The sequence below is a fragment of the Hemitrygon akajei genome, chromosome 15 (genome assembly GCF_048418815.1).
Source record: "Hemitrygon akajei chromosome 15, sHemAka1.3, whole genome shotgun sequence".
Classification (NCBI taxonomy): domain Eukaryota; kingdom Metazoa; phylum Chordata; class Chondrichthyes; order Myliobatiformes; family Dasyatidae; genus Hemitrygon; species Hemitrygon akajei.
Window position 1 is genome coordinate 5,169,498 of NC_133138.1, and position 15,060 is coordinate 5,184,557.

A 15,060-nucleotide genomic window follows, 5' to 3' on the forward strand; every position below is an offset into this window, starting at 1 on the left:
TAGTGAACAACGAAGAAAAGAAATTGTTCAAAATCTCCCCCATCTCTTTTGGCTCCACACATAGCTGTCCACTCTGATTCTCTAAGGGACCAATTTTATCCTTCACTATCCTTTTGCTATTAATATAACTGTAGAAACCCTTTGGATTTATTTTCACCTTACTTGCCAAAGCAACCTCGTATCTTCTTTTAGCTTTTCTAATTTCTTTCTTAAGATTCTTCTTACATTCTTTATATTCCTCGAGCACCTCATTTACTCCATGCTGCCTATATTTATTGTAGATCTCCCTCTGTTTCTGAACCAAGTTTCCAACATCCCTTGAAAACCATGGCTCTTTCAAACTTTTAACCCTTCCTTTCAACCTAACAGGAACATAAAGATTATGTACCCTCAAAATTTCACCTTTAAATGACCGCCATTTCTCTATTACATCCTTCCCATAAAACAAATTGTCCCAATCCAGTCCTTCTAAATCCTTTCGCATCTCCTCAAAGTTAGCCTTTCTCCAATCAAAAATCTCAACCCTGGGTCCAGTCCTATCCTTCTCCATAATTATATTGAAACTAATGGCATTGTGATCACTGGACCCGAAGTGCTCCCCAACACATTCCTCCGTCACCTGACCTATTTCATTCCCTAACAGTAGATCCAACACTGCCCCTTCTCTAGTCGGTACCTCTATGTATTGCTGCAAAAAAACTACACATGGAACACATGGAAGATAGAAAAATGGAGGGCAATGTGGGAGGGAAGGGTTAGATTGATTTTCGAGTAAGCTAAAAGGTTGGCACGGCATTGTGGGCTGAAGGGCCTCTACTGTGCTACAGTGTTCTGTGTTCTGTGATTTAAATTTACCAATTTACCATAGAATCAGATTTTGATTAATTTGTCACAAACATTGTGGTTTTGGAGCAGCAATACAGTGCAATGCATAAAAATTACTGCAAGTTACAATAAGAATATATACTAAATAAATAACAATAATAATAATAATTGATAGTAATTAACTTGATAGTAATTAAATTGATAGTAATTGATAATAATTAACATCTGCTGGACAATGCTGAGTATGTTCTATGAGTCTGGTGGCCAGTGCTATCATGTTTGCTGTTGTGTGCTGGGGCAGCAGGCTGAGGGTAGCAGACACCAACAGAATCAAACTCATTCGTAAGGCCAGTGATGTTGTGGGGGTGGAACTGGACTCTCTGACGGTGGTGTATGAAAAGAGGATGCTGTCCAAGTTGCATGCCATCTTGGACAATGACTCCCATCCACTCCGTAATGTACAGGTTAGGCACAGGAGTACATTCAGCCAGAGACTCATTCCACCGAGATGTAACACTGAGCGTCATAGGAAGTCATTCCTACCTGTGGCCATCAAACTTTACAACTCCTCCCTCAGAGTGTCAGACACCCTGAGCCAATAGGCTGGTCCTGGACTTATTTCCACTTGGCAAGATTAACTTATTATTAATTATTTATGGTTTTATATTGCTATATTTCTTCACTATTCTTGGTTGGTACGGATGTAATGAAACCCAATTTCCCTCAGGATCAATAAAGTATGTCTGTCCGTCTGATAGATACAGTACTGTGCAGATGTTTTGGGCATGTATACAGTATATAGCAGGGGTGCCTTAGACTTTTGCACAGTACTTTAGTAATTTTATTTGTTGCACTGTACTGCTGCTGAGAAAAAAACAAATTTCATGACATAGAGTGATGATAAAGCTAATTCTGATATTGTGGACTGAGAGTGGGAAGGGGGCAGGGAGAGAGGAGGAAGTGGGAAGCACCAGAGAGACATTCTGTAATGATCAGTAAACCAATTGTTTGGAATCAAATGGCCTTGCCTTGTTTCTCAGGGCTGGGTGTGTCTGCACCCATGCCACCCCCTGACCCGCCCCTGGCACTCCTCTGCCACCTGTCCCACACCACCCTCGCCACTCCCAACATCCTTTGCTCCCACTAGATTTACAAACTTGCTCTCCGCTCCATGTTGACAAATACAGTCCTGGGTAAAGTCTGGAACCCTGGCTGTATATGCTATAGAACTTCTGCACAGTACCATCGATATTTAGATAGATAGAGAGATAGATAGATAGATAGACAGACAGACAGACAGACAGACAGATAGAGAGATAGATAGATGGATAGATGGATAGATGGATAGATGGATAGATGGATGGATAGATAAATAGATAGATAGATAGATAGATAGATAATGGATAGATGGATAGATGGATGGATGGATAGATAGATAGATGGATAGATAGACAGACAGACAGATAGATAGATAGATAGATAGATAATGAATAGATAGATGGATAGATAGATAGATAGATAGATAGATAGATAATGGATAGATAATGGATAGATAGATGGATAGATAGATAGATAATGGATAGATAGATAGATAGATAGATAGATAGATAGATAGATAGATAGATAGATAGATAATGGATAGATAGATGGATAGATGATGATGTCAGCTCAGGCCTGAGTGGCCAGCTTCGGGCATTTTCATGTCTGACAAGGTGCGGAATGGAAGACTGTGTGGTTCGCCACTCCTCACACAGACATTTCGCAGTATTTTTCTTTATTTGATGAGGTTGAGTTGCGAGCTCAACACTCAACCCGGCACAGATGGACAGCGTACTTGGGAATGGCCCGACTGGATTTGAACCCAGGAACCTCCGTTCCGGAGTCCGGCGCTGATGTAATTGCTCCACCAGCCGACCAATGGATAGATGCATGGCTAGATAGACAGGCAGTTAGATAGATAGATAGAGAGATAGATAGATAGAATAAATAAGTAGTACAAAAAGCAAAATCGTGAGTTTGTCTTCATGGGTTCATGGATTGTTCAGAAATCTGATGGTAGAGGGGCAGATTGTTGAGTGTGTTTCTAAGCCTAACCTGCACCTCGTCCCCAGTGGTGTGATGAGGAGGGGCAGGTGAGGTGTACCTTGGTTGGGGCGAAGGAGGGAAGTACATTGCTTAGCATTGGGCCATGGTCTTGTTTCTACAGTTGTGTGACACTACACTCGTTCTGATCTCATGTCTCTTTCCCCTTACTCTGTGTCCCAGGTGAAAATTTGGTTCCAGAACAGACGGGCGAAGGAGAGGAAGGTTAACAAAAAGAAGATGCAGCAGCAGGCTCAGCAAGCTAGCTCCACCACCGCCAGCCCCAGGACTCTGCCGGCCATTGGACTGGTCAGCAGTAGCAGCAACCTTGTCCCCCAGTCCCTGCCCCTCAACATCAAAGAAGAGTACCTGTCCTAACCCAGCGGCAGCCACCCTGTCCGCCAGCGGCCTCTGCCTCCATCCCCCTCCCCCCATGGCCAATGCGAAGAGAGAGCTCACCAATGGCGATATCACTGTCTGAAGACTGTCACTTCCACCCCCGTGTTGAGAGGGAAGAGGTGGCGATGGGACGGGGCGGAGGGAGGGCTATTTACATAGTTGGGTGGGGTGCGTGGGGAATGGTCACGGGTTGCTTAGGATTCGGGCTTGACCCCTGACTCCTGACCCCAAACGTCAGGTCACCGGTGAGACTTAAGTACCTAAGGACGTGGTATCAAATGGAAAACGTTGGACACAGATGATGATGGTTCAAGGCCTGTGCCCTAAGGGGGCTTACAGATTATCTTCCCCATCTGATTGAAACGTGTTTGGATTTACTGATAGATAGGATGTACTATACTTTGTGTGGTTTGAAGACCTTTGGGTTTTTTTCAGACAGAGTAAAGAGATGAGATTAGCTTTATTTGTCACATACAAGAGAAAATCTGCAGTTGCTGGAAATCCAGAGCAACACACACAAAATGCTGGAGGAACTCAGCAGGCCGGACAATATCTATGGAAAAGAGTAAGCAGTTGGACTGGAAAAGATGGAATCTCATTCTGGAACTGGAATGGGCCTTAAATCTGGTCCATTGTAAACTATACATGGTGGGCAAGATCACAGCCTCAGAATAGAGAAACATCCATTTAGAACAGAGACGAGGAGGGGTTTCTTTAGCCAGAGGGTGGTGAATCTGTGGAATTCAATGCCACATATGACTATGGAGACTTATCACTGGGTATATTTAAAGCAGAGGTTGATAGGTTCTTGATTAATCAGGGCAACAAAGGTTCTGTGAAGAAGGAAGGAGAATGGGGTTGAGAGGGATAATAAGTCAGCCATGATGGAATGGCAGAATAGATTCAATGTGCTGAAGGCCTAATTTTGCTCCAATGTCTTGTGGTTTTCAGGGGAATAAAATGCCCTCTTAAATACCATTTGGACAGTTCACTGAAATCATCTCTCATTTTGCAGAGCGCATGGGAAAGGTCTCGGCCTGGAATGTTGATGAGATCAGATAGGCCTGTGACCTTAGGTCATGGGAGCAGATTCTTTCATTTATCTTGTATACGTGGAAACACTCAGTGAGATATGTCATTTGTGTTAACAACCAACACAACCTAACGATGTGCTGGGGGCAGCCCGCAAGTGTTGCCACACATTCCAGTGCCAACATAACATGACTGCGGTGGCTGACAGAACAACAACAGCAAAACAAGCCATGTCCCTCCCTCCCTCATGGGATGAGCTTGAGGCAGGTAGAATAACAACATTTAAAATACAGGTTCAGATTCACATTCACTTATTTATCACTCCTACACGGAAACAACAGTGAAATGTGCCGTTTGTGTTAACGACCGACATCCCCAAGGATGTGCAAGTGTGGCCACACATTCCGACACCAACATATCCTGCCCACAATGCTCGGCAGAACAACACAGAACGCAGCTAAAGAAACGGCAAAGCAACCCCCTTTCCTTCCTCACACGCACCTATCCTCTCACACCCTCATTTCCCACATATCCTCTCACACCCTCATTTCCCTCCTATCCTCTCACAGCCCCATTTCCCTCCTGTCCTCTCACACCCTCATTTCCCTCCTATCCTCTCACAGCCCCATTTCCCTCCTGTCCTCTCACACCCTCATTTCCCTCTTATCCTCTCACAGCCCCATTTCCCTCCTGTCCTCTCACTCCCTCATTTCCCTCCTATCCTCTCACACCCTCATTTCCCTCCTATCCTCTCACTCCCTCATTTCCCTCCTACCCTCTCCCAGCCCTATTTCCCTCCTGTCCTCTCACACCCTCATTTCCCTCATCCTCTCACTCCCTCATTTCCCTCCTATCCTCTCACTCCCTCATTTCCCTCCTACCCTCTCACAGCCCTATTTCCCACCTATCCTCTCACTCCCTCATTTCCCTCCTATCCTCTCACTCCCTCATTTCCTTCCTATCCTCTCACAGTCCCATTTCCCTCCTATCCTTTCTCAGCCTCATTTCCCTCCTATCCTTTCTCAGCCTCATTTCTCTCCTATCCTTTCTCAGCCTCATTTCTCTCCTATCCTCTCACTCCCTCATTTCCCTCCTATCCTCTCACTCCCTCATTTCCCTCCTATCCTCTCACAGCCCCATTTCCACAGATGCTGCCTGACCTGCTGAGTTTCCCAAGCACTTTGCTTCTTTTTGCTCCAGCTTCCAGCATCTACAGTCTGAGAGTCATAGAGCACTACAGCACAGAAACAGGCCATTTGGCCCATTTAGTCCATGCTGAACCATCATTCTGCTTAGCTCCATTGAACCTGCACTTGGACCATATCCTTGCCATCCATGTACCTATCCAAATTTCTCTTCAATGTTGAAATCGAATCCACATCCCCCATCGATTCACCCTCTCACCATTCTCCGAGTGAAGAAGTTGCTCCCCATGTTCCTCTTAAACATTTCACCTTTCACCCTTAACCCATGACCTCTAGTTGTAGTCCCAACCAAACTCAGTGGAAAAAGCCTGCTTGCATTTACCCTATCTATACCCCTCATAATTTTGTATACTTCTATCAAACTCCACTCAATCTTTTACATTCTAGGGATAAAATCCTAACCTATTCACTCTTTCCTTATAACTCAACTCTTATATGTTTTAAGGTCTGGAAAGTTTAGCCCCAGTTGATTTATTGTCTCCTCATGGGATAATTCTCCATTGCAGGTGAAAGTTTGTAACTGTCCCTTCATTCCTGGGGCTGTCGACAATATTGCAGGCAGAGTCTCGGTGTAACTGGCAGTGAGATACATTTACCCTGACAAAGGGTCTCCACCTGAAACATCAGTTGTTTATTCCTCCAGCTGCTCTGAGACTCAAACTCTCCTGCAAGAAAATGGCCAACAGATCATTCATCTACCTAAATGTTATGTTCATAAGGATACCCATTTCTTCTTGAACACTAACACACTTCAAGCTCTCATCATATAACAGTTGCAATTTGCTATTTTATTCCCTACAAACATAGGGGCAGGTGTTTTACACAGACATTGGTGGATGCCCGGAATGTGCTGCCTGGGGTGGGGGTAGCGGCAGAGCCACTGGAGACTTCTAAGAGACATTTAGATAGGCTCATGAATCTGAGGAAAATGGAAGGAGAGGGGATTACTAATTGGAATGGTTCAGCACAACATTGTGGGCCGAAGGGCCTGTTTCTGTGCAGTACGGGTCTACGTTCTATATAAAAGATCACATTTCTTGCCTCATATTCTATTTCCCATGTCCTTGCCCATTTAAATCCACCTCAGCCTCCTCATAAGAGCTAATATTGCCCTCAAACTTATATTATCAACAAACTATATTTATGATGTGATCTTCCTTTTAACTCTTGGAAGGAGTAATGACATCATTTTGTTCAAAACCTTTGCTAGTGTTGGAAGTAGAAATTGGGGATACGGGGGCTGTTTAACCAACCATCCAAAACCATCCAATCATTGACAAGGAGTATGTTTGCTGTTTGATTAGCCGATAAGATGGGCCGCTCTGATTGGGTGGGTTGTCCAGCTACTGAATGGAGTGCTTTGCAAAGGCATTGGAGGGAGGTGGGTGAGTCTGTGATGGGGCCCTGAGGTTTGTTTAATGTGTGTTGATAGGACTATCCCCAGTGTAATGTGGTGGTGGGATCCTCTGTATGTCAGTGAGACCCAATGTAGATTGGGAGACCACTTCGCTGAGTGCCTATGCTCTGTCTGCTTGGAAAAGAGGGATCTCCCGGTAGCCACCTATTTCAATTCTACTTCCCATTCCTATTCTGACACGTCTATCCATGGCCTCCTCTACTGTCGTGATCAGACTACACTCAGGTTGGAGGAGCAACATCTTATACTCTGTCTGGGTAGTCTCCAACCTGATGGCATGAACATCGATTTCTCCAACTTCTGGTAATACGCTCCCCTGTTCATCAATCCCCATTCCTTGTTCCCTCTCTCAGCTTATCTCCTTACCTGCCCATCACCACCCCCTGGTGCTCCTTCTCCCTCTCTTTTTCCATGGTCTTGTGCCCTTTTCTATCAGATTCCCACTTCTCCAGCCCTTTACCTCTTTCACCAATCAACTTCCCAGCTCCTTATTTCACCCCTTCCCCCTCCCAATTTCACCCATCACCCACCACCTTGTACTTATTCCTCTCCTCATCCCACCTTCTTGCTCTAACTTCTCATCTTTTTTCCAGTCCTGATGAAGGATCTTGGTCCGAAACATCGACTGTTTATTCCTCTCCATATATGCTGCCTGGCCTGCTGAGTTCTTCCAGCATTTTGTGTGTTGTGTAGAAACTTTAATGATGTTATTACAATGGGCTTGCCTTCTGATTCTTAAATGTGGAACGAATTTGCTGTGTATTGTTTGTGATTTGTATATAGTCAATGAAAGTTTAGAATCATGAACCATTCCCTTGACTCCAATCAAATTTGTCTGCTGAATGGGTCATTATACACACACCCTGTGCATTGAGTGGTGTTAGGCATGATCATTAGCCAACATGAGTGAATATTGTGTGCCTCGTCATCTAACTATCCCCTCCCCTGGTGCTCCTCCTCTTTCCCTTTCTCCCATAGTCCATTGTCCACTCCTATCAGATTCCTTCTTCTTCAACCCTTTACCTCTTCCACCTATTCACTTCCCAACTTCTCATTTCACCTCCCCTCCCCAAACCACCCACCTTTCCCCCTGGCTTGTACTCTTTCTCCTCCACCCAGCTTCTTATTCGGGCTTCTGTCCCCTTACTTTCCAAGCGACACACGCAAAATGCTGGAGGAACTCAGAAGGCCAAGCAGCATCTATGGAAAAGAATACAGACAACGTTATGGGCCTAGACCCTCCTCATCCCTTACTTTCTAGTCTTGAATGAAGGGTGTCTACTCGAAATGTCAGCCGTTCATCCCCTCCACAGATGCTGCCTGATCTGCTGAGTTGCTCCAGCGTTTTACATGTTGCTCACTGTATGGGAATAAAGATTGCTTGGAGTGTATTGAATAATCAATGGGAGGGAACATTGTGTGTTAAGATGGCACGGGTGAAGCACGGTGATGATTTGCTGGCAGCAAACAAACCTATCGATTACTGTATTAATCACACGTTTTTGTCAGATACGATCACTGTAATCAATAGCCTGTAACTTCCCTTTCGGAGCTGAGCTTCTGAATCACCCGAACGACCTGGCATATTCGCCATGTGAACTGAAGTCTCGAAGGTGCAGGACGGCTGTGGCATGACAGATACAGGCCGATTTGAGGCGTGGGGCCTGGGCCCAAGAGCGGACAATGAACCAATGTTTGTCCGCTGCCAGAGCGGACTTGGAGACGATTTGATGCGGCAGTAACTGAGGCGAGGCAACGGGGCCCGGTCCTGAGACTGAGAGCAAGAAGCGACCTGAAGTTTGGCTGACTGAAGTGTCAGGCCACATTGAAAAGGTCAGGGTGTCGGGGCCAGAGGCGAGTGATCGGTGTTCAACTCATTGCTCAGCAAGAATGATTTGTCTCTGCGCAGAACTGAGGCTGTGTCCTGCAACTAACGGACCGCAGTGGTGACTGGCTTCATGGCTGTGGACTCACTTTCATGCACTTCAGCTCTGAAAGTTATTTCCTTCCTTTTATTGTTTGCACTATTTGTTTTTCTCTGCCCATTGTGTGTTTGTCGGTCTTTTTTAAATGGGTTCTATTGGGTTTCTTTGTTTTGTGGTTGCCTGTAAGGAAATGAATCTTAAGGTTGTATATAGTTATACATACTTTGATAATAAATGTACTTTGAACTTTGAACTTCAAATGTATTCATTAGCTGATGGGAGTGAAGATCATGAAGACTGAAGATTGCATGGGACATATTCATTAGCCAATGGGAATGAAGATTATGTGGGTCGTATACACTAACCAATGGGAATGAAGATTGCATGGGGCATATTTATTAGCTAATGAGATTGGCAATTGCATGAGGCATATTCATGAGTCAGTAGAATTGGAGGTTGCATGGGGCATCTTCTTTGGCCAATGGGAGTGGAGATTGCATGGCACATATTCATTAACTTATTGAAATTTAGAACATATAAGTCATATTCTCTGGCCAATGGTAGTGAAGATCATGTGGAGCATATTCATTAGCCAATAGGAGTGAAGATTATGTCGGTTGTATACATTAGCCAATGGGATTGAAAATTACATGGGGTTTATTCATTAGCCAATAGCAGTGAAGATTGCTTGGGAGGTACAAGAAACCTGTACTATCAGGAAATCTGCTCTGTAAGCCCCAGTGTTTCTCTTAAGGCTTGTCCACCATTGTACTCTTTCAACCCCCATCCTCAAAGCCCTACCTCACCACCTCTCGGCCCCTCAGCCTCCTCCCAAATCCATTAGCCCAGTCTCTTGGAAAAGGCAAGGAAAGAGAAGCATGGCTGACTCATTTACATGGGCATTTGGCCAAAGTGCTGGAGTCCCTACAGCAAAGAGCTGAGGAGATAGTGGTCAGTACCCAGGTCACTCCAGCTGCTCCTGTGTGAGATCCCTGGGCCACACATCGGTGTGGATGTTTCCTAAACATTTCACTCTTTCCTGAAACCTACAATCTCAGGAGATTTCCCACCTTTAAGGGACGACCATTGAAATCTCGCCAGATAATTTCCTGGGTCCTAGAGTAGGTACAACAGGAAACAAGACAATAGGAACGGGAGCCTTGGCCTGTCAAAACTACCCCAGGCACCATCCTCACTTTGGTGCCAGTTGCATGACCCCTCAACTTCCTAATAGAACAGTACAGCTTCGGCCCACAATGTTGTACTGAACTAATTAAATTAGAAATCAAATGGTAACCTAACTAATCTCCTCTGCCTACACAATGTCCTTCCATTCTCCTTACATTCATCTGCCTATCTAAACAACACTTAAAAATGTCTAATGTATCCATCTCTACCACCGCCCAGGCAGCACATTCCAGGCACCCGCCACTCTCTGTAGAAAAAAAGCTTGTCCTTCACATCTCCTTTGAAATGATCCCCTCACCTTAAATGCATGCCCTCTGGTATTAGACATTTCAACCCTGGGAAAAAGATACCGTCTATCTACTCAGTCTATTTTCCCTCCTCCTCCCCTCTTCGTCTATTTTCCACTCTGGTCTCTTACCTCTTCTCGCCCGCCTATCACTTTGTCCTGGATCTCCTCCTCCTCCTCCTATGATCCACTCCTCTCTCCTATCCTTTTCCACTCACTTGGTTTCACCTATCACCTTCTAGCTGTCCTTCTTCCTCCCCCCCCACTTTTTATTCCGGCACCTTCCCCCTTCCTTTCCAGTCCTGATGAAGGGTCCTGATCTGAAACGTTGACCGTGGATACTGCCTGACCTCCAGCAATTTGTGTGTGAGTCCAAAGTAAAGTTGGGTTTAACAGGAAGGTTCAAGAATCTGAGGACAGTGGGAAAGAAGCTGTTGCTGTTTTAGAGTCTGATACATTAGGGATATTTAAGAGACTCTTCGATAGGAACGTGGATGATAGTAAAATGGAGGGCTATGTGGGAAGGAAGGGTTCAATTGATCTTGGAGTAGGTTGAAAAGCTGGCATAACATTGCGGGCTGAAGGGCCTGTTCTATATTTTAATCTGTTCAGGTGTAGTAACATTTAAAAGTTACTTGGACAGGTACATCGATAGGAATGGTGAGGGACATGAACTAAACAGAGGAAAGCGCGACTCACTTAGATATAGACGGTGGTCGGCATGAACAAGCTAGGCCGAGGGGTCCGTTTCTGTGCTGTGACCCTCCTGAGACCCCTCAGGGTCGCCTCACCTTCGAAGCTCCAATGGATACAAACCCTGCCTCTGCCCCACTCTTTGGCCATTCAACCTCTCCAGTGGCGAACGAATCCAGCATTAAAAGGATTTGCTTTATTTGAAACATACAGTGAAATGAGTTGTTTGCATCAAATCAAATCAGTGAAGATTGTTCTGGGCAGCCCACAAATATCACCACACTGCTGGCACCAACACAGCACGCTCACAGTCCAGTCACCCTAACTGGTATGTGGGAGGAAACCAGAGCACCTGGAGGAAACCCACATGGACATAGGGAGAATGTAGAAATTCCTTACGGATAGCGGCGGGAGTCGGACTCTGATCTTAGAGCTGGCACTGCAATTAGAATTGTGCTAACTGCTACGCAACTGGGACGTAGGAGGAACAGCAAAACCCAGGGAAGATAGGACATAGAATAGTACAGCACAGTACAGGCCCTTCGGCCCACAATGTTGTGCCGACCCTTAAACTCTGCCTCCCATATATCCCCCCACCTTAAATTCCTCCATATACCTGTCTAGTAGTCTCTTAAATTTCACTAGTGTATCTGCCTCCACCACTGACTCAGGCAGTGCATTCCACGCACCAACCACTCTCTGAGTAAAAAACCTTCCTCTAATATCCCCCTTGAACTTCCCACCCCTTACTTTAAAGCCATGTCCTCTTGTAATGAGCAGAGGTGCCCTGGGGAAGAGGCACCGGCTGTCTACTCTGTCTATTCCTCTTAATATCTTGTACACCTCTATCATGTCTCCTCTCATCTTCCTTCTCTCCAAAGAGTAAAGCCCTAGCTCCCTTAATCTCTGATCATAATCCATACTCTCTAAACCAGGCAGCATCCTGGTAAATCTCCTCTGTACCCTTTCCAATGCTTCCACATCCTTCCTATAGTGAGGCGACCAGAACTGGACACAATGCTCCAAGTGTGGCCTAACTAGAGTTTTATAGAGCTGCATCATTACATCGCGACTCTTAAACTCTATCGCTCGACTTATGAAAGCTAACACCCCATAAGCTTTCTTAACTACCCTATCTACCTGTGAGGCAACTTTCAGGGATCTGTGGACATGTACCCCCAGATCCCTCTGCTCCTCCACACTACCAAGTATCCTGCCATTTACTTTGTACTCTGCCTTGGAGTTTGCCCTTCCAAAGTGTACCACCTCACACTTCTCCGGGTTGCACTGTGGGTCACAGAGAGAATGTACAAACTCCACACAGACAGCACTGTGGGTCAGGATCGTTCCCGGATTCCTGCGGATTTGCCCAAAGCAGGGGGGGGGGGAGAGTGGAACTCACCCCCACAGGGGAGGAGTGAGTGGAACTGTTCACGAGGTAAAGGCTGGGAGAGGATGTCAGACGATGGGAAGGTGATGTGGTTGTACGATTATCGAGAGTTGTAAATTCCATTCTGCTCAAGTCACCGCACGGTCAGCCTCCACATGATCCCTGGGCGTGGAGTCCAAAGACCGAAACAAATGTGCATGTGAGCAAATTATTATCGTCTGCCTAAAGAAATTCCTCCTCTTCTCAGTGCTAGATAGACATTCCTCTATTCTGGGTCCCACAGCAGGGAAACGGGCTCTCTAGCCCAAGCTGTCCACTCGTAGTTACTCTTATTTTCCCCACCCGGGATTCTCAACCTTTTTAATGCCATGGACCCCTAACATTAACCTAGGGGTCTGTGGACCCCAGGTTGGGAACCCCTGCAATAAACCATTCCAGTCCATGTTCCTGTCCAAATAGCCTAATTTGTGAATTGAAGGCAAACAGCTGTTCTCAGCTCCCATTACAAGTCCACAAGACCATGAGACACAGGAACAGAATTAGCCCATTCAGCCCATTGAGACTGCTCTGCCATTCCATCATGGCTGATTTATTATCCCTCTCAATTTATTCTCCTGCCTTCTCCCCATAAGCTCTGACACCCTGTCTAATCACAAAACTATCAGCCTCCACTTTAAATAAACCTAATGACTTGGCCTCCACAGCCATCTGTGGTAATTAATTCCACAGATTCACCATCCTCTAGCTAACAAAATTCCTCCTCATCTGTTTTAAATGGATGTCCTCTATTCTGAGACTGTGTCCTCTGGTCCTAAACTCCCCCATTTGTAGGAAACACCCTCTCCACATCCACTCTGTCTAGGCCTTTCTATATTGAATAGGTTTCAATGGGTATCCCATAATACCTCTGAACTCCAGTGAGTACAGGCCCGGGGCCATCAAACTCTCCCAAGCCTGATCTTGTGAACATCCTCTGGGCCCTCTCCAACACCAGCACATTCTTTATTAGATAAGGGGCCTAAAACTGCTCACAATACTCCCAGTGAGCTACCAGTGGCTTATAAAGCCTCAGCATAACATCCTAGTTTTTATATTCTTTCTAGACCTCTCAAAGTGAATGCTAACATTGCATTTTCTTTCCCTACCACCTCCCGATTTCCACACTGACATGTCTGTCCTCATCCTCCTCCACTGCGAGGCTGAGGCCAGAAACAAACCAGAGGAACAGGCCTGCATACTGCCCCAGGTCATCTACAACCTGACTCCATGGACACCGAAATCTCCAACTTCAGGTAACCTGCTCTCCATCCCAGCACCTCATACTGCCCTGGGTCATCTACAACCTGACTCCATGGACACCGAAATCTCCAACTTCAGGTAACCTGCTCTCCATCCCAGCACCTCATACTGCCCCGGGTCATCTACAACCTGACTCCATGGACACCGAAATCTCCAACTTCAGGTAACCTGCTCTCCATCTCAGCACCTCATACTCCCCCTGGGTCATCTCTGACCTGACCACATCAACACTGAATTGTCCAGATTCCAGTAAGCTCTGTCCTTTGTCTCTCTCCTGCTGATCCATCCAGTTTCTCCTACACTCAGCCCAACCATCTCCGTTTCTTCCCCCCCTCCCATCCCTTTCATCCGACCATCACCCAAACACTCCTCTCACTGCGTCCCTTCCCCCCACTGTTCCCATCTGTCCTCTCTTTAGAACAGAGATGAGGAGGAATTTCTTTAGCCAGAGGGTGGTGAATTTGTGGAATTCATTGCCACAGACACCTGTGGAGGCCAAGTCATTGGGTCTACTTAAAGTGGAGTTTGATAGGCTCTTGATTAGTCAGGGTATCAAAGGTTACGGGAGAAGGCAGGAGAGTGGGGTTGAGAGGGAAAATAAATCAGCTGTGATGGAATGGCGGAGAAGACTTGATGGGCTGAATGGTCTATTTCTCCTCCCAGATTCTGTGGTCCTATGGTCTGGAGGGACGCACCTCTATCTGAGGTTGTGCCCTCTGGCCCAAGTTAGTTCGTTTCTCACCATGCCTCGTGGTGCATAAGGTGGCAACCTTGCCATTTCTTTAGCATTTGTCTGTTTTTCACAAGGCTAAGTTGCTAGCTCGATGCTTAATCCAGCAGGGATGGGAAGCGTGCGAGGAACCAGCCGAATTCAAATCCAGGACCATTCTCCTTAGTGCCAAAGTGAAAACACGGTTCTACAAAGTGATCTGAATGAATTGTAAATATAAAACACAAAACAACTGATTCAAAGTATTTGCCCCTTTTAATACGACAAACCAAATCATCACTGGTACAGCCAATTGGTTTTAGAAGTCACATAATTAGTTAAATGGAGATAATCTGTGTGCAGTCGCGGTGTTTCAATTGATTGTAGTAAAAATACTCCTGTACCTGGAAGGTCCAACTGTTGGTGAGTCAGTATCCTGGCAAAAACTACACCATGAAGGCCATCCTCAAAAACTGAGTGACTGTGCAAGAATTGAGTGATGGAGGCCACCAAGAGACCTATGACAACTCTGGAGGAGTTACAATCTTCAGTGGCTGAGATGGGAGAGACTGTGCATACAACAACTGTTACCTGGGTGCTTCACCAGTCA

General features: G+C 45.8%; 1 protein-coding gene across 1 annotated transcript in view; it reads left to right on the plus strand.

Moving 5' to 3' along the window:
* Window positions 1-9,138, plus strand: part of cdx1b (caudal type homeobox 1 b) — a 73,874-nt gene extending 64,736 nt beyond the window's left edge. Inside the window, exon 3 of the mRNA XM_073067091.1 lies at window positions 3,091-9,138. Within this exon, the coding sequence (XP_072923192.1) occupies window positions 3,091-3,285 (195 nt within the window). The 3' untranslated portion in view covers window positions 3,286-9,138. The remainder of the gene's footprint in view (window positions 1-3,090) is intronic.
* The last annotated feature ends 5,922 nt before the right edge of the window (window positions 9,139-15,060 follow it).